This window comes from Hermetia illucens, chromosome 3 (assembly GCF_905115235.1).
Source record: "Hermetia illucens chromosome 3, iHerIll2.2.curated.20191125, whole genome shotgun sequence".
Classification (NCBI taxonomy): domain Eukaryota; kingdom Metazoa; phylum Arthropoda; class Insecta; order Diptera; family Stratiomyidae; genus Hermetia; species Hermetia illucens.
The window spans coordinates 167,774,600-167,802,326 of NC_051851.1; the positions used below are offsets into that span (position 1 = coordinate 167,774,600).

The 27,727-nt window shown below is 44.5% G+C and overlaps 1 protein-coding gene across 5 annotated transcripts in view; it reads left to right on the plus strand.

The window, feature by feature from the left end:
• Positions 1-25,427, plus strand: part of LOC119650968 (very long-chain-fatty-acid--CoA ligase bubblegum) — an 81,973-nt gene extending 56,546 nt beyond the window's left edge. For 4 of the 5 annotated variants that reach the window (XM_038054224.1, XM_038054227.1, XM_038054226.1 and 1 more), the window contains 8 exons: positions 22,501-22,756; positions 22,841-23,186; positions 23,268-23,369; positions 23,432-23,832; positions 23,897-24,197; positions 24,267-24,557; positions 24,723-24,972; positions 25,046-25,427. In XM_038054224.1, the coding sequence (XP_037910152.1) occupies positions 22,501-22,756; positions 22,841-23,186; positions 23,268-23,369; positions 23,432-23,832; positions 23,897-24,197; positions 24,267-24,557; positions 24,723-24,972; positions 25,046-25,122 (2,024 nt within the window). In that variant the 3' untranslated portion in view covers positions 25,123-25,427. Of the gene's footprint in view, positions 1-14,422; positions 14,640-22,500; positions 22,757-22,840; positions 23,187-23,267; positions 23,370-23,431; positions 23,833-23,896; positions 24,198-24,266; positions 24,558-24,722; positions 24,973-25,045 lie in introns of those variants that run through there. The other variant, XM_038054225.1, reaches the window with a different exon arrangement.
• The last annotated feature ends 2,300 nt before the right edge of the window (positions 25,428-27,727 follow it).

A 27,727-nucleotide genomic window follows, 5' to 3' on the forward strand; every position in this document is an offset into this window, starting at 1 on the left:
TTAGCAGTCACTCGGAGTCAATGCCACAATGCTGGGTTACAAACGTATATTGGTATCTACATTTTTCCATTTCCATTTTTATTTGTTTCATCTTTCTTTCCTCAAGGTTTAGTTCATCTATCTTAATTATTACATATAATTGTACTATCTTCAAAAGTATACCATGAAAAGTGGGAAAGGCCGGAAAATTTTGAAGATGTATCATATTTCATAGATTCTCATTCAAAATATGTATGGTTTGTGCAAGAAGACTGTATACAGAAGGAGCAAATGGCAAAAGGTTGCGGAATGCCATTTTGTATCTTTGGGGTGGGGACGATCTAACTAATTGGCCTGTGACCTATTTAGTTCATGTATTGGTGTGTCGATGGCGCTTAGATAGTTTTCTTGTGTGTGTTGCATACCAGATCTTGTGTGCAGAATTTTTCTCCCGCAATGACCGTCACGGTCGATGATGCGCAATGATTTTTCTCTACTATAAAATTTCGAAGACGCAAACCGGTATATATAAAAAACATCCTTGTTACTATCATTGAATGGCAGATATCCCTCTACTTTTCTATAGATCGAGTGCGAATAGAATTTTAGGAGAAGTCAGGGAATTTCGAATCTTTAATTCAGTCCGAATTATATCAAAAATATAAATTAAATTGCAAAAGGTGATTTGGTTGGACACATACGACAAATTGGTCTGCTGGATTATAAAATTTTATAAATTTGGTGGAATTATTTATCCCAATAGTGCTAGACTTCAAATAGAATTTTTTACAAGTCGAAAACTGGAAGGTTAGCACTTTAGATACGAAAAATTTCGTGGATTTTTCATGTAACGATAGAGTTGTGTACTGAGTATGTCAGACTATTCATTTTAATGTGATACAAACATGTAGTAAATTGTGTGTAGTAAATTGGTATATGGTATTGTTATAATAATGGTAGAATTTTCACCAAATTTACCATTATAATGCTTCAGACTTCATTATTGCAAAGTTGTCTAATTCCTGTATGAACTTAATTAAGTTTACAATCGGTTAAAAAAAAAATAGTAAGAATACTATTATTAAGGAGAATGGTCGACAAATGGCCATGAGTCTTTTCAGAGTACAGACTTAATAATCTTCACCGACGGGTCAGTCATGGAGGGTGGATCGGGCGCAAGAGTATTCTCGGAGAAGCCGATTATAGAACTGGCCCGACCTCACGTAAAAATGACGACCAGATTCCGGCGGAAATATATGCCATTTCATTGGTAGCAGAAGAATGCCTGCGACAAAAGTGGAGGGGTCGCACCATTCGAATCTGTTCCGAGAGTCGGGCGGCATTATCAGCACTAAATAGGAACGACATATCAAGTCAGTTGGTGTGGAGTTGTCATCAGGTGCTGCTGAAACTTGGCCGACTGAACGAAACATTCCTGATGTGGGTGCCGGGGCACTCTAACATCGCTGGTAATGAGGAGGCTGACAAACTGGCTTACTGAGGGTCTGGACCCACAATGGTGGGGCCAGAACCAGCTCTTGGAATCCGACCATCTACTGTCAAGTCTACTCTGAAGGGTAAAATTGCAAGGATTCAAGCAGCCAAGTGGAGAAATTTAGACTCTTGCTGGCAAGCGAAAATCCTTGAGAAAGAGCCTAGGCCCACTGGAGCTGCATTTTTGTTGACCCTTAAGAAGTGGGACATGAAAACCCTAGTAGGGCTTTTAACGGGACACTGCTCCTTAAACTATCATATGGAAAGGAAAGGGGTAGTGGTTTCGGCTATGTGCAGCTAATGTGGGGAAGAGGAGGAGGAGACGGCTCTGCATTTTCTATGCAGCTGCCCGGCATCCTCAGATCTCAGACGTAGACATGTTGGTAAGGTTTTCTTCAATGAAGAATCTGCACACTAATAGGTATAATCGGTTCTGAGAAAAGTGCGTATGATCGACAGATATACAGACCGCACTAATGAGGTACTTTAAATGTTTCATGTTTGAGCACTTCGCGAAGACATGCGCCAGCGACGTGGATCGGCTCGATCGATGCAAAAAGTGTGGTGAGAAAAGCTATACTGTCAGAAAGTGAAATAGGGATCCAGAATGCCTATTCTACGAAGGAAAAGAGGTAGGGAATATTCGGCATATTAGTGAAAGTTGTAAATGCCTGGATTTCAGAAATTCGATGACTGCAATAAGAAAATGAGGTTTATTCAAATAAACCTCAATCATTCCAAGGTCGCTCAGGATTTAATCGAACAAACCACCTATCAATCTGAGATGGAAATTGCCATCATAAGTTAAACTGTGTGTGTGTTTGAGGTGGGGGAGCAGTCAGACCATAGTGGTCCATTGTACTCGATTCCCTCGTCTAACGGAATATCCCAGATTTGTTTATGTATCGCAGGTGATGCCACCCGGTGCAGTTGGAGTACATCAGCACCAAACATTTGATGCCTGATGTGTCCATAGGCGGGGCACTCACATAGAAATTGTGCCATGGATTCTGCTTTCTCATCTTGGAGAATTCCTATTCTGAACATATGCCCACCTAGTGAATTATGACCAGTCAGTATGCCCACAATACTTCCTTCTTTCGACTTCTCTGCAGAATAAGCTTTGCAGTATGTTTGTTTGTCTGAAGTCTAAAGTTGATTGACGGCGACTTCAAATTTTGGGCCCTTGAGTGAGAAGCAAAAATTCAGATTCATTTCTGGCCAACTAAGGTGATGTAGAAACCTTTCGGAAAGGAGTGTCTGGCTCGGTTGCAGACCAGACTTTTGCTAGCCATGCACTGCCGCTTGAAACCGAGAAAGATGTCAGGCTGGTCTCCAAAAACTTTAGACAGATTTTTATAACCATGTGTCTAGACCAACCTGCTAAAGTAGGTACCTCTACGGCAAGAGTGGCGTAATACCTCGCCAAAGGATGTGACGCATCCATTCCTAGGAAATGCACATTTCCCAGTAGAAAACCTAACTACTGGTGGAATAGTGAACTGGCTTGACTACGATCCCACTGGCACCGATCCAGATTAATGGCTCATAGGGCAGCAGACAGCATCAATTAGGGGTAAAAAGACCACCCTTATAAAAAGCCCACAAAAGGCTTGAGCTGGCTATCAATCAGAGTAAGAGGAAATGCTTTAAGGAGTTCTACTCGGAGGCGACGTAAGCCCGTAGAATGATTCGGAAACCGTTCATCTCTGCAGATCACTCGCCCTACCTTCTTGTTGAAAACCATCCGTGGGTTATTCCCTTAGGGAAAGAGGGGCGCTGGCAACTTCCGGCGATCCGTGATCTCCATTAGATACCAGTAAGGAGTTACTGGACATTAAAGTCCCTTGCCTGGACGCAGCATCGAATAAGGTCCTTAAACTCGCCAAGAAATCCAGGCTGGATATTTATGTTGAGGTGTTCCAAGCGAGCATCTCGGTGCGTATATTTTCTGCAACATGGAAGCAGCAGATGTTGGTAATGCTGCCTAAGCCTGGAAAATCTCCGCGTGCGTGGTAGTGACCCTGGCCGTGAGAAATACTTTCAATTCGGCCAACTGGAATCTTATGCGAGATCTATGGCGAAGATTGGTATTCTTGCTTCCTTCGATGGCGGATCTCAAAGGTACGTTGACTCCGCGAGGCTCTATACTGGTCCCCCTAGTGTTGGGTATTATGTATAATGAAGTAGTTAATTTTCCGAATTCGAAGACCATGGTCGGGGGTTACGCCGATGACATAGCACTTGTTGTAGTCGCAAGAGCTTTCGGCGGTGATGAATAATGATTATGTGGAGAAAAAACGGGGAGCAGTCCATAGCACTAAGCGCGTTGAAAGAAATTATCCCCACATTTAAATTTTGGATCATATCATCATTTCCAAGCCGGCCATCAAATATTTGGGAGTGATGATTGACTGGAAGCTCAGTTATGAGCAGTGCATGCAGTATGTATGCGACAAGGGATCCATGGCAAATGTTAAAATCGAAAAGCTGATGCGGGAGGAAGAGGGGGGGGGGCGGTGTTGAGCTCGACCGCTTTTCAGATGATGCAGTATTCGTCGTATCTTGGGCATGGTGGCGATTGACATTTTGGCAGATGAAATGACGAACATATACGATGTGAAGTCCATATCTCATTCATCGCAGACGAAGAACACTGTAACCAGATGAAAAGAGCGTTTGGAACGCTCAGAAAAGCTACACCCCCTTTTGTGACGTGTAGCTATGTTATTCGTTGCATGACGGAAAATTCACAGGTCCCACCTTGTTAAAAAAATTTCCTATAAAAAGGAGTAACCGTTTCTAAGATATAATGTGTGACGGACGGGCACCCAGACGGATATGCAGCAAGCCAGTGAACTGATATCAATAAGGTTATTTTCCAGAAAACCTTAACAAGTGGGGAAGGTTGGCAATGTAGGTATGTCGACACCGAAGTCCAGCTACCCTGACCTGCCTCTTAGATATATTATAAACGCTTGCACGGCTTTGAACTAGATAAGCTTGGCAATATATGAGGATCTTTTTGGAGATTTCAGTTCTTCACATATCATTGGCAAAAACCCCACGTGGTGATATCGCACCCAAATTGAAATGAAAAACAAAAAAGTAAATGAAAAAGCTTAAAATCTCTTGACGCGAATGTCACAATCGAAAAAGGACGATCCACAACGGATTTCATTCTTATCTAAGGGGGTCCCCTCCCTGTCTGGGCATATACTGTTATTTTAAATGAAGACGCCCTTCTGGTGTGATGTTCAATCTACAAGGAATTAGGATGAGTGGAGTCTACAGTTGAGTTACCACGATTGACATAAACTTTTGTACAATATTTTAGGATGAACCTGTACGACAGCTACCCTGAATAACTCGCCTGATAATACCGGTGAGCATTGGGGTGCCAAGTAAATGCTCTTTTCTCGGGTGCCTCGCAGGTTGCTAGCCATGACCCAAAGGGGCGACATAAGATCTGGCTAATTACGGAATCAAAGCTGGAGTTTCAGCATATCTGCTCGTTCTACTCATATGGGAAACCTGGGATGGTCTGTAAGATTCCAAAGAAGTGCACCCGTCTTGAGTGCGACCATTGGTATCTGCGGGTTCGCCGCCGTCGCGAATCCTTCTGCATTAACCAAAACTCTATGGAACATTTTGCGGAGCTTAGATTTTCGCTTCGCCATTTCTAAGAAGCTGATGGCTATTACCAGTTTGACATATGATAGCGCAAATTTCCACGAATTCGAGGTTTAAATCGGAGTCCGTCAATGTTGTATCTTGTCACAGATATTATGTAGGGTGACGTTCTTCGTACTACCTTGTTCAGAAGACGTAGAGGAGTTCAATGGACAATGGTTTGCTCTCTCACGGAGTCATGGACTTAGGTCGAATGGCTCTGGATTTGGAAAGAAAGGGGAATAGAATTGGACTGAAGATAAAAACCAAGAAAGCCAAGCTTTTTAGTCTGACGGGTCATCGGCGTCAAAGGCGTCGATCAATTTGTATACCTAGAAAGCGTGTTTTTTGCTGACGGTGGCATCAAAATCGAGTTGAGACTGTTCTGTGGTAGTGTTCCTTCTGTGTTGCTATATGGGAGTAGCACATGGAAGGTGTCCTCCAAGCTTTCGTCAACACTTGTTTGCGACTCATCATCGGAGTACGCCCCTCCGTTATTACTTGGAACAAAGAAGGAACAAGGAAAGGCGACAATTGTATTGCTGGCTACGCCATGCAGAGGAGCTTACATACTGCCGAGTGGAGCACCCTAAGAGCACTTGGCGCAGACATGTAGAGGAGTGCCGGAGTCTTGGGAAGTTCTGAAATGAGTTGAACCCCATTAAAGTGGACCCGGTATAATCGCGCGTAGATTTAACTGGCGCGCTATTACCCCCCCCCCCCCCCCCCCCGACGATTTCTGCACTTGCTTAATCCATTCTTTGGAATAGAATCTCCTGGATCTGGAAAGAAATTCCGTTGTTTAGGCTTTGTTTTTCTTGGTGGCGTTCCTGAAGTTTCTTGCTTGGCGTAGCATGGTAAAATTAACTGAGTTGCCCTGGATGTCAACCTATGCATCTTTGGCACTTAAGAAATATAATTTTCCGGGTTTTCGTTGACGGAGCGTTGCTCACCGCGAAATTTCACGAGATATACGGATATGTTTTCATCATATAATCTCTATTTAAGTGATGTAAAAATTCTCGGCGGGCACTTCTGAACGCGAAAAACTAGAAATCCACTCAAGCTATGCACGAAAGTAGGAACCCTCAAGAATCCTTATTTTCAATACATTCGTGAAATGTTTTTTTTTTAAAAAACGTATTTGATGGCATAACGCACCAAAAACGGCTCAAAAACATTCTGCTGCGATCTGTCCGGTGATTCATCGCTCATCGCGAAATAAAAAAAATACGCTCTCATTTGCTTCGACTCGGGTGACCACGTTCCATCTGAATCAAAGAAACTTATTCTCTTCTCGAACATTGATCAAAAGTAGCGCAAGCACTCAACAGTTTGATAGAATTACATATATAAATATTCTCTAATGCCTGTACTGGCTCGGTATGTAAATAACACTTAATTGCGCGTTAGCATGAAAATATACATAGCACTACAGTGCTAAATGTAAGAAAAGGAGACCAATGTTATTTTTTTGTTTAAAATAATGTAGTTATACAGTCATCATTTGATTTTAAACAACTCAATGCATACAATTCTTCTGAATTCATTTATCGTTTGTTGACTTCAACTTATCGTTTAAGTAATTGCAGAATTTGTTCCATAATTTCATGCAAACAAATAATTTGTTGTTCATTATAATTTTATATTGTATGGATTTGTTTCATTAACCAAATTATATTCGCTGGAGTAATCTATTGTGTTTTGTAATTTCAATCTAAAAATCAACATTGTCATTCGAATAAAAATAGTATGACATAAACCTACAGATAATTAAATTATAAACCAAACGATTAATCAAATATAACAATTTTTAGATTTTCTTATCTGTTATTGGGTTATAATTTTGCTATCTGGTTTTCATTGTGAGATTTTCGTGAATTGTGAATTGAAAGACAATTGCATTCTATTCTGGAAAAGTTCGAATTTTATGCTCAACACAAAAAGATTGTCAATTTTCCAAGTAGCGAATGTTCAGAATTGTGGGGAGCTTTTTATAACGTGACTTTTCCAAACGTAAAAGATTTTTTATTGGCTGTAAATATCTATACTTTGAGTACTACTTGCATCCCTCTCCTTGCAAGATGCTAAAGAAGGGAGCAAGTGGTACCCGAAATTCAGATATTTACAGTCAATAAAAAATCTTTTAGGTCTGGGAAAGTCGTGTCTTGTTCATTTGAATATTGGTTACACCTGAAGATTCTAAGATAATTCGGTGCAAAGATGAGCGCCTTTAGGGTGGTGGCATTGAAATTAGAGCAGCTTTTGGTCCAAATAATTTTGTTTCGCTTGTGTTGGGAAGGACTCAAAATGAAATAGAGCAAAAACTATCTGAGAAAAAAGATTTGTTTTACGTACTTTTCACCTCACCGACCTGGATCATACCATAAACCACTTTAAAATCTAAGCTCTCAACTCATTCCAACTAAGAACGCAATAAATTTTGATTGTGACCAGCTGGTGATCAACTGGTTACCGCGTGCGTGGCACAATCTTAGTGAACCCGCCTGTCATGTTTTGGTCACAACATTGCTTAACCTTGATTGATACCACTTTTCAAAAGAATGCTCGATTATTCCTGAATGTCATGAAATTCATCACGTACGTATGTTACCCATTTTTTTTGGATGTTCTTTCACTTTTCTTATCAATGAAGTTAGCCTCATCCGTGAAGAAGACTTCACCCCCAAAATTAGTGTCACAGTGAAGCTGCTAAAAATATTCGACTGGTTCATGGTGCGCTGTTTGGGAATAAAAAATTTGATGACTGCAAGCTTCGACGCTAATCGCTGCTGACTAATGATTAAAAAAAAATTAGCTTGATTTAGCAGATGTTTTTCCAATTTCTGATAATATTTTTGGCGATTTTTTGATTTTGATTCAGAGGGGTGGGTAAAAATTCTATGACAAATCTGCGCCGTAAGTATAATAGTAAGTCAGATTTAAATGTGAATCGTGTTCACAATTGAGAAACAATTTGTCCTAGTAAAAGCCCTAGTGTACTGGAGACAACTCGCTGAGGCTCTTGATACCCCTGCTTTCTTTGAGCACCATCAGTCGGTGGTTGGCCATTATATTACGCGGAATGTTTGTAGATTGAAGAATCAATCAAGAAGTTTACCACCGTGACAACTTTAAGGCTGTGGTACTTTCCGGGGCCCAAGGACATTTTGGCAATGCGGATTATACTCAGCAGGATAATAGGACTCAGCGGCGTTCCGGGAAGCAAAAGCATACGAGTGATGAGTGGATCACCTCAGAAACACAGAAAAGTGGGGAGAAAGGCAAGCTTCACAGGAAGTTTTGGAGGGAGCTTAAGCACATGTCAGCAATTTCAGGCGTCATTATCGCCTTTTGCCCCGCTTAGGGTGGATGACAACCATATGAATCACGTCTATGGAAAGACCGTCCTATTCACTGCATCTTGGTGGAATAGAGTAAAGTCTGTGCTCAATTCCAAAGGCTTGACCGTGCACTAAACGCCACAAAAGCGTGGAGAGAAATGTTGAACTTTGTGGACTAAAGAATGCGTCCTATATGTCATCTGTTGGATCTGGGACGAGTGTGGGTTTAGCTTTTTACTAGAAGATACCCAAAAAGTTGTTTTCAAAAAGCGCCATCAGGGGGGAGGGGGGAGCTATTTCACCAAGACAACACCTCAAGCGATAAGACCGGACTACCAACTAAACACCGCCACCGCCACTTCATTGCAGAATACACAATCAGGAGATCGCGCCTTCCCAATCCTGTGCAGATAAGACTGAAAACCTCCATGCTCACTTAGAAGTTGGGTAAGGAAGTAATGAATCTCACCGTGTGTTCGGTTCAATCGCGCAGTCCATCTGCCCCTTGGTTCATTTTGCCAAGAGAGTTGCCAGCTCTCTTAAGTTCTCGCCCTTACGGCGGTAGATAGCTTTACGCTCCTTGGCAAAGAGGGCAACGGAGATCACTCCCGCGATTGCAATCACAACCGGTTTGGAGACAGTGCCATAAGCAGACTCCACTCGCACAGCTCCCCGCCTCTCCACTTGAGCAAAACGCTTACGATAAACTTCCTTGTCAAGGGTATCAGTCGATGCCTCCGAGTCATAGAGCAGAACCGACTGCGTTGCTACCATAAGGAGAGGAGAGGAGGGAACTAGCCTGGAACTGTTTGACACATTACTCCGGGCAAGCTCTCCCGGCTTTGGGAGCCTTCAAGTCAAGGAATCCCTTTCACCAATTAGAGGGGAGGGAAGGAAGCGAGTTGTTAGTTCATGGAACCCCTTACCATCAGCCCATACCTCCGCGCCATAGAACGGAGTCGACTGCGTTGCTCCCATAAGGAAACGTCTCCTAGTAGATATAGGGTCTCCAACATTCGTCATTAGCCGACTCAAGGCCACGACTCTAGCTGCAGCCTTGTCCGCTGCTGCTTTGATTTGCTCGAAGAAGCTCATTTTTGAGTCGAGCATTAAACCAAGGTATTTAACCACTGGTTTTGACTCAATAGTCAACTCGCCGATCAGTATAGGACGCAGGGTCGGGATTCTCCTTCTGGTCAACTATTACTTTGGTTTTTTCCAGCACAAGACTGAAACCGTGAGCAGCCATCCAAGTCTGCTTTGCATCTGTTCAACAGTGTGTCTGGTAACAAATGCCGCAATGTCGTCTGCATAACCCACCAGGCGCGACTCTTCGGGCATATAGACTCTCAGCAGACTATCGTAGGAAGCATTCCAGAGGTGCGGCCCTAGGATGGGATCCCTGTGCTACTCCCGACGTGATTTCCATCCTCCTTTGGCCCTCTAGTGTCTCATAGAGCAAGAGATAGGTTGGCATGCGGAATGAGTTTTCTAATGCGCCTAGCATATCTGTCTGTCTTACGGAATTGGAGGCATTTTTGACATCAAGCGTTATAAGGAGCACTATCCGTCGAGATCGGCGGCTGTGTCCCTCGGCTCGATGAACCGCATCTACGACCTCCATAATAGCATTCACTGTGGATCTCCCCGAACTGCCTTGGGGATAAGTTGCTGGCAGCGCGGATCGCTTCAGGAAGTCTACTCCTGATGATCACCTCGAACACTTTCTCGGCCGTGTCAAGCATACAGAGCGGTCGGTATGCAGATGGAAGCAAAGGGTCTCCTTTACTCTTGCTGATCAGCGTAAGTCTGGCTACAACAGTGTCAGCTGCGACGCTACCACCCCCCGGAGTGTCCTCCAGCGCGGCTTTGCCTGCTCGAAGAGGTTCGATAAACTTCCCGATATTCACCCTCGCGACATTCCACAGGGAGGGGGAGCGTCGCGTTGGTGCTTACCGGCAAGTAGCGTCAACCACTTCGAACACGATGTACTGCTGATCATTTGCGAGAAGTCTTCTAGGACTCGCCACCCGTCCACCGATATTGCCAGAGATTCCAACACAAAAGTCATGTCAGGAATGCTGCCCTCACGAGTCTGGTTCCGATGCCATTTCCAGAATCCGTTTCTCTCTGGAGTCTGACTGAGGCATGCCCCATTCAAGGGCACTTTCATTAAAATCACCGTCTACCAGGATTCGTCCCTCCGCGCTCGAAACGGCGTCCTCCAGAGCATCAAGCCGGTGCCGAAAGTCCGACATTGTCTAATTCGGTGTCAGATAAAGGCTAAAAAACGTTATCCTTGAACACCGGATCCAGAAGAACCCGTTCTCTGAAGATTAGACACCGTCCTGAGCCCACAGTTTGTGTGACGCTCACACCAGATGCGCCACGATCTTTACAGAGAATGCAACTCTCACTTTCATTGCAGGTCTTCGCATGATGACCTACTTGGCCGCATCTCCGGCATGTGACGTGTGTCCATAGTCCAGACGCATGTAGCACTTGGTGGATGCTATCCGCATTCGCACCCATCCAATTTCAATTCTCCCGCTGCTAAGGAGAGAGGTGATACCTACCCAGGCATTGGTTACCATTGAACATTTACGCTTTATCGCCTCCTCAACTTCGACCTTTTCTGTGAGACAATCAAGATCCCGGATTTCTAGAGAGCACATGGGCTCTAGGCTGGAAACAAGAGCCTTTTCCCCTAATAACCCCTAGACCGCTTCGCAGAACAAAGTCTTGCTAATTGTCTTTGCGTCCAGTTCGACGAGGACTCCACACTCCTCGTTTTCCGTATGCAAGATACCTCTACTCCGTTGTCTTCGGGTTTCATCCTCTAGTAGATTTCACTAAGGTCTTCAGCAAATATCTTGCCTTCGGCTTAATGAGCAGATTCGATGGTCTAGTCCTTCTTCTTTTCCTCGTCTTTTCTGCTCCTGGCTTTTGGTTTGCAGTCACCTTGTCTTTTGAGGTGTCTCTGACGGCGTAGTCAGTTGTTTCCTTTTTTCCTTCTTTGCCTTTTTTTTGGTCCCTGGAAACTACTTCGAGAAAGTCCTCCTTCAGGCACGTCATCCTCTTTTCGCTTTTTGCCCAGTTCACTTTGTAGTGGGCTATCTGGTCCCAGCGGGGAGTGCGGCTGTCTCTGCTCTCCAATTGTCTTTCGCTGCTCTCCACATTCACTTATAGAAGAGATGCCTTCTAATAGTTCCTCCAGTTCCATCAGCCCGTTTTTGACGCCTTTGCTGGCCTTTCTCTGAAGGAACGTTGCCCGCATACGTTTCACCACTGCTGCGCATTTCCTGATGAGCCTTTCATCTTCGGCTCTAGCTAGGACCGTCGACTACACTTGCCCTCGGGTTGTGTCCGAATCCATCTGCTCAGGACTAGCGATTCTGACTGTGCTTTCTTTCGGAACGGGGGTACTACAAGGTATTGGAGTTGCCATCTCCGCACGGTCAGTCGTTCCCTGAGGCCTGACCTACGCTTAGCTGATCCCTGAATTCACGGACGAATCAGTCCTCGCTGGGGCAACGCGGTCTATTAACAGCGGCTCAATGCGCACTACCCGACCAGGGTCCCGAAGGGGCTGGCTCCTGATACACGTCACAACTACCACCTTGGCAGGGCTACGCTCACATCACCCCATCGACGTCGACAGAGAGTTGTCGACGGCTCCGGAGACTTCCAGGGTGTCTCGACGTGTACCGGTCATTCGCGGTTCGCTCTTCACCGAGAAGCTCTCGAGGTTGCTACCTAGGATATAGGTATACTGCCAGTTAGTGGGTCAGAACTACTCACTTGGGCACCTCGGGGACGTCAAACCCCGTATCGTTAAAGGTCGCTGGCGACCCCTGATGGCGATTTTCTTTTTAGGGCTCATACGCTAGTATTGCCCTGTAGTCTTGACTTGGGTCTCTGAGACTTGTTTGTTTCTTTGGAAGACAGCTCCGAGAAGGTTTTCCTGGCCAGAAAACCCCGCCTGCGGAGGTATATTGAAACAGAAAGATGCCGATTCAAAAATTTTTAATTAATTCGAAAATTGATGAATGATGTTTTATGAATCTGGCCGATTATACGCCGTGTAATATAGGGTTGTGGTTTTGTTGTCTATGCGTTCAATATTAAATTTGCAACGAGTTGGAGAGCGTAAGCTGATCACGAAAGTCCTTGTGGTTTCCCCACCAAGGGGCCAGGAGCTACTCTGTACTTTGTGTAAAACCAAACCGTCCATCAATTCTTAAATTGCTGGTTTATAATCTTAGAACACAAGAACCCATGAAGGCCTTCCCCCACTGGTAAATTTTCAACGCCATCGGCTCAACCGTTAGGATGTTAAACATAACTCCAGCCTCGAAAATTTATATTACATGTGTTGAAGGAATTTTCCTGCAGTCAATTCCAGAAGGAAAACGGCCACAGACGAGTCCCTCTTCGACATTGATGCGAAGGCAAATTTTTCCATCAAAAGGGAATCACAAGAGTCCATACTTAGAATCATCAAACGGGATGAGGGTGAGCAATTGCGGGGGCTGAATTGACCAAATACTTTCATACTTTCACAATTGTCGAAGCCCATGCTCTCCTTCTTCCCGACAAAGAGGAAGGGATGTCAAAGTTTCCAAATTTATGAAACTGAAAGAATTAGAACCCACAAAAAGAGAAAGGAAGGATTTTACCCAGTTTAGACAGGAGGGCGTTAAGCCTTGTATATCCTGACACTTCTCAGAGATAATCACTTGAGAAACTTAACTCCTAGGACGGCCACATGAATGTCAAAATTTGATGGCATAGTATGAAGGATAGGGCAGAAACTCTCTTTTATAAGATGGAGTACGAATGAGGCTAAGGACTATTGGCTCCGCGGCAAGAGGTGTGTAGATCAACACTTAAAAATTAAACCCAGTGGAGTGGGGTCGAGTTGGGAAATAGAGACGCCAAAATTAAGTTCAGAGAGATCTTCCACAGATTCACTATTCAAAAACCTAGCAAATGCTCAGCTCCGCATTGGGTGTCATTTGTAGTGACCGCAAAGTTGAGCTCTGACCTTAATGGAAGTCAATCCATATGCTAATACTTGCCCCGCCCCGATTTTGCAGCCGTACCTCTTTCTAATAAATATGGTTCCCATGAAGTTACAAACAAAAATTACAAGTACTAAGGACGCTGTCGTGGGTCTTGAAGGTCTCTCCCTCTGGTAAGGAAATAGAGAGAAAGAGATTAAAGAGAGCCTTTCTCTGTGCTAAGAACACAGAGGCCAACAGATAATTTCTCTCGGCTCCAAAAGACGTTCTTGATTATGTAGAATTAGTCGTTTGGCTTCGTACTCAATAATACAATAAAATACAAGATCACTGTCAAGCGTTCCTGCATCCAGACTGAAATGACCGATGTATTCTAGCCTATCAAGAAAATTCCGGGCCCAGAGGACCCCTCTCTTCAGGCATATCGAGGAAATCTGAGCGTCCTCTGAAAGCACTGAATGACTCTGCTTTCGCACTTGACAGAAATCAGTTCCGGGAAAATCTGTCAACCATCCCCAGCAACCCCTTTTAACTACAGCCCCTTGAATGACTACCAAATGTGCCTCTAGTCTGCCTATGACAGATTGCCACATACTGAGATCAAATGACAGCTTTTGTTAACGCAATAAAAAAATATGGCTTTGCCATTCAAAAAATGCCTACTTAAAGCTCTCTATAAGACGATATCCAACGTAGTATGTAATACCAAAAGACGCTTTTCCAATAGTAAAATTCCAACTATGTTTTCCACGCGTTCCTTATCTTTTGCCAGCCCCACATGTTTAAAATCGCGACACGATAATCATGCAAATATAGTGAGTCACATTTATCGCAAATTTTCCCTGAATCACTCCAGCTTTCACGCGAGTTTTGGGAACACGCCACAGTTGGCTTCTGATATTATAACGAATTAGATTGATAGAAAGTATCTATAAATTGTAGACACTCGAATTAAGCGTGATTGAATTTAAAGAATTGCAGTTTGCTCTTATCAAATTGTTAATGAGTTGGTGACCAATTGACCGTAGACAAATGGAAAATTATTGCAATTTTGTCTGCATTAAATTTTAAATCTGAGAAATTAAATTCTGTGATGAAAAGTGATGCGATCAGTTCCCAGTTCATGGTGAGTTCCCGAGTAAACAAGGAATATAAGTTTTCGGTCTGGTGGTTTTGATAATGTTAGTGATAAGAGAGGTTGTGCTTCTGTCCAGAATTGCTAATTTGTATTAATGAGTTCAGTTAGATATGGGGAGGATTGGAGGCGATTGATGGTGGGATTGGGGTTAGGAAAGTTCCATACAAATTTTGGAAGGCAAGTGACTCAGTTCCCATGGACTGATAATGGTTATATATAAACTAATCTTTTGGATAAATTCCTCAGCTTTCGGGTCTTTTCGGGTATGAGGCTATGTTGCTATCATTTTGCTCCCCAGGCCATATCTGTCTATCAGTAATTTGACGAAGGCAGCAAAGATTGAAAAATATTGCCTCCGAATTCAACCATCAATGTCCTTGCTGAAAGGTGGATCCTTACCTTAGGAACCAGATCTGACGTTTAACTAGAAGGAATGGATGACTTTTCATGGACTCAGAGTTTTTTTGGTGGCTCAGAATGAAGATTTTAATTAAATAAGGTGATTAAAGGCGGTGCCCTCATTAATTTCATGATAGGCCAGGTTTTTCTGCATAATTTTTCATCCCGTACCCGAAGGAATTTTATGTCAGTGCCAGTATTTCCTTCCCACGTCTTGGTACACATAATGTGTAGTGAGTTTTTTCAATCTCGGGTGGGAACTTCATGAAGGGTCCTCCTTATTCGACTCCAATGAAAGCTCGTTGAAGTCACCCCCTGTCATTTGTTGTCCTCCCCCCTTAAAATAGGGTTTTTTCGATATCATCGTGCTAAACTTTGAATGTTGAATTGCTTGATCGAGTCCTTAGGTATGGCGTTCGCCAATGATGAAAAACTCAGCACCCGAAAAAGTAACAACAACGGTTCTATTTAAGCGAAAAGGAATTTAACAAATTCAACGAATTGTAGGTTAGGTGTTAACCGGATGACTGCTTCAATTCCACTCGTCGATACGTCGATTGGTAAGAAACTCGTGGCAGCCTCAACGGGCCTCATTGTTGGGAACGAGGAATTCTCCTGGGAGTGACAGGGTAGTTCCGTAGAGCATCTCCGTGCATGAGAATCCAGGCCCTGCTTGCAGCTAGCACGAAGTCCCAATAGGACGGTGGGCAGGATTTCTGGCCCGGCAGGGTTTTGCGCGTTGCACAAGAATGCGGCCTTAAGTGTGCGATGCAAACGTTTGACAATTCCGTTTGACGCGGGGTGATAAGGCGCGGTCCTGGTCTATAGAGCATCCTCTGAAGTTGGCTAGCGACTTAAACAAGGCTAACTCAAATTCAGTACCCTGGTCCGTTGTAATCGTACGGCGCGTTCCGTAGTGTGTAACCCAGTTGTTATAGAAAGCGTTTGCCACGGATTCTGGAGTCTAGTCACCCATTGGAATCGCCTCAGACTACCTGGAGAACCGGTCGATTACTGTCAAGCAATATTTGAAACCTTATGAAACAGTCAATGGACCTACGATGTCTAGATAGACGTGCTGAAATCCCTCATCGGGTACCAGAAACATCTGGAGCGGGTTCGTTTGGCGGTGAGAGATCTTCGAGCGCTGGCATGGTATACAAGCGCGGACCCAAATACGAATGCTCCTTTTCATTCCAGTCCATAAGAACTTCTTTGCGATGGTTTTACACGTGGAACGGCCGTTTCAATGCGTCGGTAGACGGAAGACGTTGAATACTTTCCTGAGTAACCATGTGGGGACGAAGGGGTACAAATATCCAAGATACACCTCGCAAACGATCTCCCTGTCTGAACCGCAGCGTTTGCGTGTAAGCTTTAGAAATGTGGTGTCGTCACGGAGTAGATTCCGTACCTCCGTGTCCAGGGATTGCTCATGGGGTGATGAAGGCATGCATTTCGATGGTTTCGATACGGGAGAGTGCATCTGCTCCTTTGTTGCTTGAGCCAGTAATGAAACGAAAGTCTATTGTAAACTGAGATATGTAGTTGAGGTGTCCTCCATATAGCAGAAGCAACAGTCCAGGAGAAAAATAAGAACAGTCCAGTCCTTGCAAGACCTCGTCCATTAAACGTTGAAAGGTTTGCACGACATTACATAGACTGAAGGTGACCGCCGTTTTTGGCACACCGCTTTCGGCGACGGGTATTTGATTGAAGGCCTTCAACAAGTCAATTTTGGAAAACACACGTTTGCCAGCAAGGTTCATGGTGACATTGTAGATGTGTCGCATCCAATATTTGTCCGGGATGGGCACAGCATTGCCAAGAAGAGTTTTTCCTTGGCACGAGGTGTAGGGGGCTTACCCAGGGAATTTTTGAAGGTCGGCAGTAACCTTTGCTTATTATGAACTGGAACTCCGCTTTTGCAACTTTCAACTTTTCAGGGTTAAGCCTGCGAGGGCGATCTGATCCGGTGGGCCGATGGTCGTGTCGTTCTGAATTCTCGATATGTCGTTCGGTACGGAGACGCTGGCGACCTCTCCAGGTCATCTTGGTCGTTAGCGGCTACGATGGAGCGCAAGTGGGGCGGGAGGTGCTGCAACCACAGCGATTTCATCAGAGGCTCTGCAGGCGCCGCAGGAATTGCGACTGGCGCTCGTCGTCCAGCTTCAGATCGAAAAGAAGGTGACGCGGCCTCCCGTCTTCGGTGATGCCAAACACGGCGAGAAGCGCTTTCTTAAGCGCCTGGTATCTATCAGTCGGAGTCTTTAAAATATCCGCTACATCTAGGAGCACAGCCCTCTTTTTGCAATAAACTCTTTAAAGGCTGCGGGAAATGTCTCAGATTAACAGGTTGTCCACCAACCACCAGTGTCCGTGACCATGCATACCAAAACATACATATGTACTCTTTCAAGATGGTTGTATCTCGGCCTTAGTGGTCCATTGTACTCGATTCCCCCATCTAACGGAATATCCCGGATTCGTTTGCGTATCGCAGGATTTCCGTTAGTGGATGAGATGCTATCCGCTGCAGTTGGAGCACATCAGCACCAAAAATCTGATGTCTGATGCGTCCGTAAGCGGGACACTCACATAGAAAATGCTCCGGGGATTCCGCTTCCTCATTACAGGATTGACACGTATCATGTTGGATAATTCCTATTCTGAACATATGCCCACCTAGTGAATTATGTTTGGTTCTGACAGGAAGAGTTTGATCTGTCTAGCAGCATTAAGGCATCGCCACCAGTTATTGTGGGAAGCTTGTTCTCAGTTTTTGATAGCAGTGTCTACCTACTGCTACCGAGACCCCAATTGCAGGTTCCGGGCCGGGCATGGGGACTTTAATGGGGAAAATTCTTTATTACGCTCATTTCTTATAAATGTTCTCATAAATCCAGCTACGGGGGAAGGTGGAAGGGTCTCGTTGTTCCTTCCTTCTTCTGTTGGCGGTACTCCAATTTCTCGATCCTATGCCGTTCTTTCAGTATCTGCAAGTTAATTTCCGCCTGCCACAGGGCCTCCTCGCTATTGGCGTACTTCTGAACCAGAAAGAATACCTGCCGTTCCAACCGCCTTGTGTCTTAGTGTCCTTCTTTTGGTCGTCGCGGAACTGTTGTACATACCTTCGTTACTGGGGGCCGTACTTGATAACAGGCCCGGCATTTCCCAATTTTCACGGTCTAAATTCAGCTTTACCGTTTTTTAACTGGGTACATATGATAAGTAACTCGTGTGATCAAGCTCTAACCACCTCTTATGTCCCTTCTTCCCATGTTTCCCTATGTTCGTAGCTAACTTGGTTCACAACGAAGATTCTTAATAACATTCGCCTGTAACATCCACTGGGGAAAAAGTTCGGGGCTTCTAAGAATGACCTTGTTCGCTTTAAGGCCATGCTCTCTACTGTGAAGTCAATGATTGAAAAAGCGCATACAAGGTACTTATTGAGCGTCGAAACCGCCCTTGCCTGCGGTAACTTGAAACCCTTTCGGACTCACACTCGCAATTCTCATAATCCACAAAATCTCTCCCTTCTTCTATTAGTTTTGCTGATTCCACTGCCAACTCCCTACAACAACAAGTGCATACTTGGCTAAAGTTTTATTTTGAAATTGTTTTGTTTGTCGAAAGCTATTTTTGGTTACTTTCAGGAGGTGGAAATTTGAAAAAAACGCTGCCAGGTTGCAGCGATGTGTGGGATTCTCACCTACTAAAACCACCACCCCGCCCCCCCCCCCCGCCCCACTTTTTCCTTCTTCCTTCCCCGCGAAACCGCCGCAAAGCCGAACTACGCTTTAAGTTACCAAGCCTTCTATTCTTCGCGCCCTCCTTGCGACGATGCTCTGCGGACTTCTCCTGATTTGCAGAGAGTCTTGCAGGTTCCTCCACTTTGAGCAAATTCGTGGAGAGTAGAATATAACATGTCCTAGGTCAGGTCAGGTATGCAACCCACATCCAGGGCAAAAGAGAGAATCATCCCTCCTGAATCTTTAGCTGCCGGGCCCTGTCAGAAATTGTGTCAGGTGGTAGTTAATCCCGCTGCTTTGTCGTTGACTTCACTTAGATTGTGTGTCCAGCGACCCCTCTGTGAGTCATGTCAACGTTACTGCTACTTTTTTGGCGGTTCCCGCTACGCTTTCCGATATTTTGTACCCTTTTAAGTTAGATTCTTTCTGGGAAACGAAAACCACGGCTAGATCATCTGCGAAATTGATTATTGTGGCCTCTTCCGACACGACAAGGACAAGGACCTCATTCTAAATCACGTTCGACTAACACAGAGCCCTGTGGTACTCCTGCTATGACGGTGCACTGCTTAGGTCAATTGGCAAATAGGATACTATGACGGTGGATGTCCCGGTTGCTTGTTGGGCTTCCGTAGCAAAATTAGTTTATTCTGCTTCCACCGAGCGGGGAAAACTCCTTCAACCATGCACGCTTCAAATAAGCTAATAATGCAGTGGGGTCTGGTCTTAACAGCAGGTTTAAGGGATGCTCCCGCAAATTTCAGTTTCTCCTCAGGTACCGCAGGTTGTTTATATCTTCTGTGCTCCTCTTTATCTGGGAGGAAGAACGTCATCACTACATGAAGCAGAAGATTCGGGCAGGTCAGTGGTGATGTTCGTCCTTTCATTTTTTTGGATATCCTCCCTGTACGCTGTCCCCCAAGAGTCTTGGTCTACCTTCCCGCAAATTCCTTGAATCATTCTCGCCTGCTGGTGCGTACAGTCGGCTTAAGCCTACTTGAAAGGCTATATATTTCCCCTTTGAGTCGAAATCTGATCTTCTTCTAGATCGTTTTTCGAAAACATGCTGCTCCGCGATTTCTTTATTCTACCAATTTTTTGACCGTCTATTTGCAAGGACTCCCCGCCTTGGTAGAGCAGTGTCGCATGCTCTCATTATGTGTTTAATCATCTCCTTCACCTTTTCTAAAGCCTCTCTGTGGGCTCTATTAATGCATCCTTTTCAAACTTTTTCACGGACCAGTTTCACAGGAACTCACTTCGCTGCAAGGCCCATATTCGATCTGGAGAAAAATTGTCTGGTGGTCGCTATGAGTATAGTGCTCACTGACAAACTAGACCATTCTTCTCTCCAATGTGGTGCTCACATATGTCAAATCGATTATTGAGCCCGAGCCTGTCCCATGAAAAGTGTAAATCTAGTTTCGCGAAAGCCTCGAGCAAAATACGGTCCCGCGTGTTAGTAGTTTGATTTCCCCACTCCACAGTCCATGGGTTGGAATCACCCGCCATGATTTTGGGTTTCCACTTCTTGGTATCCCTGCCCAGCATACCCTACGTTTCCTCAAATTCGGCTTTCGTTGTGCTTGGTGGAGCATAGCAACTATATATGCAGATGACTTCTAGATAGACTTCTGGAAACTCCATCACTTCTTGGATGGCTTAATTTCTAAACGTCCATATTGTCGTCTTGCAGTTATATCTGTAGTCCAGCTACAACTCTTATTGTTGCGATAAGGCTCGGTGATTATGGCCATTTCAATTCATTTCTCATAGATGGTCTCTGCGAGTAGGTGTTGCGCTGCCTCGCGGTAGTTGCGCTTGATTTGTATCAGCTTCATTTCTTCTAATTACTGGGCATCTGCTGTTACTAACAATGTGCCGACAGTGGATACCCCTTTTCCCTTCTAAAACATACATTCAGGGTAAGCCTTGCACTCCATAAGCATGTGATCTTTTTCCCCACATTTTCTTTGCACCTTTTTGACTTGTCAGTGGTGCTTTTAAAGCAGCGCTTGAGAGCAATCTAAAAGAGCCTTAGAGTGACACCTGCTATTTGAGTTGGCAAACGATCCAACCTATTTTTGCTTTACCAGCCGCCAGCAGTTTGAACGCTGCTTCAGCTGGTAAGCATATAGTTTCCGTTTGGGTATCTCCATTTGCCTTCCTCAATCGTCTGATTGTGGAATCTTGCAAACCGAGTGGTCCAAACTGTGTTTATAAGGCCTCGCGAATAGTCCCTTTGGTTGCGACTTTATCAGTATCTTTGCATTGTATCCCAATGTCCCGTTTGTTGGCCCGTACTTGCGCCTCTACCAATGAGGAATGCCAAGAATATTTTCAGCCGTTTTGACCGAAGAATTCAGCTCTACCATCAAATCTCCTTTTTGGGGACGTCTGATTCAGCTGACGCTTTCTCAGAGGTCCATCAACTCCGGATCGAATTTGATTTGATTTCGGCATCCGCCTATACTCTCAGGAAGGGAGATAGTCCTGGTTGGGTCTGACAGTCCCAGAAGAGAGAAAGCTTTCCTCCAGCCTGGTTATTCGCGCTTCGACTTCATGCTAAAATTTAGTTCTGGATGTGGTTGACAAACAGAGTGGGAGGAGAGGAGAATTAGTGGGCATCCATTGGCATATACGTTGTAGCAGTTGAGTTGAGATCGACTGATACATTCCTCTTAAGATGGAAGGGAATCGGGAGCGGAGTTACCCTATTTCCGCGAAGGACACTTTTGGGACTGCGGACAATTTTCCACTTAAAGTGAAGTTCGGACAAATGTGAATTCAGACCATCCTGACCGCACGCAATATCTTTCATAGATGTATAGACGATGAGCTCATTGGATGATTTTGAAGAGGTCCTGGTTGTGAGTGGGCTTAGGAATATCCGCTGTAAATACCAGAAAAAAAGGATTAGGAAAGCCGTGCGGGGTTCCAGGAGGATTATGAAGCCTTAGATTGGGGATGTCACCCAATTAGGAAGTAAAGATTAGCTTACCAAGGGACAGGTGGAAGTCAGCCTACAGACCAGTCTGTATGGCCGTGCAGAGTCGAAAGCAAGATATCGATGTTAAGACATTGCGTTACTAAGGACTTGCAACGGTTTTCTGGTGCATTGGAAGTCAATTGGTAGTATGCATATGAAATTACAATATATCAGCGAACGGGCTAGTATTCAGGGATATATTGATTAGGGGGAGGAGGAGGTTACATAATGAAAAAGGGCGACTGTTCTATTGGAGGTTGTGCCATAGTGCCAAATCCTCTGACTCAGGATAGCTAATGGACAGATCTTCCAACAAGCGCTTGCCAAAAAACACTTGATAGGAGGGTGAAGGTTTTTCAAGATGTCCTGAAGTGAGCTGAAACCAAGGACAATGAGACCAAGTGGTGGTTGAGGTTCCATGCCTCACACAGGGGTTGTTAGCAAGCATAGATTGTAGGTTTGACTTGTACCTTTTTCAGCAATCTTTAATGTCTATCCTTCTCCTCAAAACTTCCCTTAGTAAGGTTTGTCTAGGCTGCTGAAATGGAAATAGGAAATTTTGGGTGCCCACCAAGCAAGCAATTTCGGGTTCATTAATTAGTCTTCAGATTTCAGGGGAACAGCCATTTTCATCCAATTAAAATTCCATAAAATATTCTCCAACAGTCCAACCCATTTTAACCCCCACTTTTGCTTCAATTTCCAGTTGATTTCTGTAAAACCTATAGTACAATGACTGACCACCGAAAATCGATTGGACCCAATCGGATAAAGCCCGCCGATGACTATCATACAGTTGACCGCTTAGGAGTTGTTAAGCTACGAGTTGCAAACGAGGGTCCTGGAGCGGATGAACCTATCTCAATTCCAGGCTTATTCAAGCGTGCCGTTCGTGAGTTCGGTGATGTGGAAGCCTTAAAATTCAAGGATGACAAAAACGAGTGGCAAGCTATCACCTACAAGTGAGTTAATTTCATTTCGAAACTAATCCTTGGTCCTTGCTCCTTGTTCAAGTGTAAATTTCAATTTTATCTTTCAATTTATAGGGAATACGAGAGACGTGTCCATCACGTGGCCAAAGCCTTCATAAAATTGGGATTGGAGCCTCACAATGCAGTTGGAGTGTTGGCATTCAATTGTCCTGAATGGTTCCTATCACAATTGGGCGCCGTGCATGCTGGAGGCGTAATCGCCGGTATTTATACCACTAATGGTCCTGATGCCGTGCTTCATGTCCTGGAAAGTTCACATGCAAATATTATTGTGGTTGACGATGCCAAGCAAATGGAGAAAATTCGACAGATCCGACATAAATTGCCGAATTTGAAGGCAGCGATACAGATTCAGGAGCCCTACGAACCATATGTACAGAAAAGCGATGGTTATTATCGGGTGAGTGATGCGAGGAATTAACCGAATGGAATTAAACATATACGCTGGAGTCATGGGCTCATGCTTGAACTATATTTACAGTGGTCGGACATTGAACATATGAACGTGGACGGTTTGGATCAGGAGCTGAAAAATCGCCTGGAAAATATCGTAATCAATGAGTGCTGCTGTTTGGTGTACACAGTGAGTTACCCTTGCTCCGGGAAATATTCAGACCATTTAGATTAATGTATTATACTCAACAGTCCGGAACAGTTGGAAACCCTAAGGGTGTCATGATAAATCACGACAATCTCACCTGGGATGCCCGTGCCCTTGCTAAAGTCATACCAAATGTAACTCCAGGAAATGAATCAATCATTTCGTATTTGCCACTGAGTCATGTGGCAGCTCAAATTCTCGACATTTTCCTGTCAATGGTGCTCGGAGCTACAGTACATTTTGCCGACAAGGATGCTCTGAAGGGAAGTCTAGTAAGAACCATGCAGGAAGCTCAACCGACTCGATTCATGGGTGTGCCACGTGTTTTTGAAAAGATCCAGGAACGACTCATGTCCATTTCGGCTCAGACGACGGGAGTGAAGAAGATGCTGTCGAATTGGGCCAAGGACGTTGCCTTACAACATCATATGAACTCGCTGGAGGGGTGAGTCTTGCTGTAGTCATTCTATTTCCATTGGCTTATCCTGTCTTGTTCGACTTGTTTCCAGGAAAAACTCAGAAAGCTGCCAGTACAAAATTGCGAAATACCTTGTTATGTCCAAGATTCGAAGTGCATTGGGATTGAATCGTTGTTGGACATTTTGCAGTGCAGCCGCGCCCATCTCATCTGATACCAAAAAATACTTCCTTAGTTTAGATTTGAAGATTTGCGATGCATTTGGTATGTCTGAGACAGCCGGTTGTCATTGCATTTGTCCCAATGATATACCATCGCTGGACACTATTGGTAAGACCTTGCCTGGAGCTGAAACCAAAGTTTTAAATCCTGACGAACGAGGTCATGGCGAGGTAGGTTTCCCTGGCTACATTTGGTAAAAATCGATTCGGTTTGAACCATATCCTTTTTAATTTCAACAGCTTTGCATCCGTGGCAGACACGTTTTCATGGGTTACATAAATGATCCCGAGAAGACAGAGGAGGCTTTGGACAACGATGGCTGGTTACATACTGGCGATGTTGGGTACATTGACGAGAAAGGGTTCATTTATATAACCGGAAGAATCAAGGAGTTGATTATTACAGCTGGTGGGGAGAATATACCACCCGTACACATTGAGTACCTAGTTAAAACCGAATTGCCAAATATCAGTAACGCGTTTTTGATCGGTGATAAGAAGAAATTCCTAACAATGTTTGTAACTCTTAAGGTAAGTCCCCCATTGTTGGATAGAGGCTTTTCGGAATTTGGTAAAGGAGTCACCTGATTATCCTTGTTCGACGAGCCTATCCATCAAAATTTCCGGAATAGCTCCCTACAAAAAAAGGTCCTTCAAGATGAATCTATACATTTATATCTTCCTTCCTTTCCCTAGACTGAAATGGATGCCGAAACTGGTGCCCCAACAGACAATCTTAGCAAGGAGTCAATATCATGGATGGAGTCCTTGGGGGTCTCCCACAAAACCGTAAAAGATGTGTTGAATGCCGGGCCTTGTCCAAAAGTTTTGAAGGCCATTCAGGAAGGAATCGATGCTGCCAACAAGCATGCCATCTCCAATGCCCAACGCATCCAAAAATTCTTAATTCTACCCCAAGATTTCTCCGTACCTACAGGTGAACTAGGTGAGTTCCCACGAAGATTCAAACCCCCTCCTCCCCCAAACTAATCGTATCTTAATTTGTCTCCCCAAAACAGGACCAACTATGAAAGTCAAACGGAATGTTGTCGTGAAAAAATATAGCGATCTAATTGACAAATTCTATGCTGAGTAGGGGATGAATAGCTTTAAATCTGATTTGTTATAATACGTAGCATCCTGACATCATATCACAGCCACTCGCACCCAACATTGATCATATTCTTTTGTTGTATCCGTACCTACGTATGTGTAATTACTTTAATTTTATTTGTAAGTTGAAAAGTGTGGGCTTCAGTTTATCACCAATAAAAGGGTATCACATTCATACACTGCGGGAAATGTCCACTAGACTTTGTGTAATCACAGGGAAGAAAATTTTAGATATTTTCTGAAAGAGGTTTCCTTAAGAGAAAAGTAAACTTTACGTCTAAATATTTACTTAAACCTTTTTGTTAATTTTTTTTTTCGTTGTTTGTAATCACAATTTACTTAGTAAATTGAAGAAAAAAAATATAATACAAATTATAGTTTTGTACTTTCATCTTTAGATAGTTTTATTTCAAAGTACATCCATCCCCTCTTGGGATATTTTCAGCCGGGTGTGTAGACAGGCCAAGAGTTGAAAGTAGGCTCATCCAACTGACGAGGATCGGTTTCCTTGTTGGTCATGTGTTAGGGGCAAGTGGATCCGATGGGGGGATGACCTGAAGGAACAGCCCGGGGATCGTCTCCCTTACACCGGACAAGGTGCCTTCAGAACCCCAAGCGAAAGTGGAACAGCAAATGGCCAGAGCTCGGTGGCCAATGGAAAGCTTAGAAGATCTGTAATGTGCGGATTCCGAACACCTCTCTCTGGTGGCTGCACTAGCCAGGGTGGACATTCTTTCGGACACTCTTTGAACCAAAAAATGGATTCTAATTTATCAAAAAACAAAAGAAGAGGTGGTGATGCCAGGCGCATCATCCAGCCAGGAGACAGTACAGTCGGTACCAGCCATAGACCGCTGTATTGAAACCAACTACAGGGACCTCCGGGAGCGAGGGTTGGGTGCGGCGAGTACCAGCCATAGTTCTCCTAACCCCAAAACCGTCGAAACCGTGAGTCTCCTCAAAACTAAGGGCGGACAAGAATGTCGGCCATCGAAAACGAGCACAGAAGCGGAGGTCCACTGTAGTCCTGCTCAAGACCCAGTATAAAGAAGCCATAAATATTCTGAGCGAGATGGCGAGGAATAAGGGGGTAGGTATTCTCAACGAATGGGATGAAAAGTACCTCGCTAAATATCAGGCGATTGTCGAAGAATACAACTTCAAACGGCTAGTAAACGAGCAGACAGGGGAGCCTATCGCCTTCAAACGAAGTCGACCTAAACAGCAACACAAGCGGACCACGGTGCGCAAGAGCTGGGACGTCAAACAACCTATGCAAACAGGTAACCAACAAGAGCCGATCAACGAGGCACGAACTGCGAAATCCTTTAGCGACGTGGCTAAGAGTCCCTTACGTGTGGCATCGGTGGATGATAATTCTGCTAGCGGCGAACTAACTTCGGAGGTGTGGAGTAGTGTTGAGGTCAGGTTATCGGAGGCGGTCATCGAGTTTCTTCTGGACGGCAAAGCGGAACAAGAGGGGTTTCATTCCTTACTCCGATTCTTCGCAGGTGGTCCGCGGGTTCCGTGTTACAGAGTGCGTTCCAAAAGTAATGTATTATAATTGAATTTTCCACGCCACTCTTATTGGTCGGAGTGAGATCAAACCACTTGGAATAGGTAGGGGGAATCTAACCTTTGCCGTGGAACCGGAAAGCTGCGGAAGCGACAGGATGTCAGTTATTGTAAACCGACCATATCACGCCATTTTTCCGTTAACAGAGGTTGACACTAACTGCCCATCGAGCAATGTTATGCGATAAAGCAAAACTGGAAACAATATGACTCGTGTTGAACAATTGTTGGACTCTGTCCGTCGATTGAGTATCAAAATGGTTGCCAATGGATTGAGCTTTTGCATTGTTACTGAAGAGTTAGTGGGGCGGAAAGTGTGTGCCAAATTCGTACTAACTGGTGTTGTCAGACGACCAAAAGAGATCTAATCAGCCTTCTAGGACTCGTATCGGTCATAGCAGAGTTGCTGGAAAAAATGTGTCATAGTGCAAATTTGTCCAATAAACTACATTAAAAAAAATATTGTATTACTTTTGGAACGCACCCTGTGTAGCATGCGAGGATCAATGCTCGAGGGTCTTTCACGGTTTGTTCGCCGCTGAAATCAACGACCTCAGGGAGAGCTTCAAGTCGTTCCATGCGACTAGGAGACTAGCATCTGGATGGATGGTTATCAACGAGGAGGCACTTCAGGCGAACAGCGAACCTTTCCCGCCCTGCCTGAATGGGGAGTGTCTGGAGGCGGATTCTTAAGTGCGGTTCGGAGCCAGGCACGCTAAGGTGAAATGATTGCAGTTGACGGAGTCAACGAGCTGCTGGAAAAGATGAAGATCGACGGTCCGATTTAGACCTAGAGCCTGCACGCTTTTCTGTGTTCGGACCCGAGTTTCAGCAACCTAATCGTGATGAGCAGGCGGGAGCGGAGACCGCGTATATTTCCTCGGTTTACATGGCTAACGACTACGATTCCAATGCGAGGCATACGCTTTGCGGCAGTTCGAAATCAACGAAAAAGGTAAGGTATTCTTTGAGCAAAGGCAGTACACCAACCTTCTATTTTCCAAGCTCGGAGA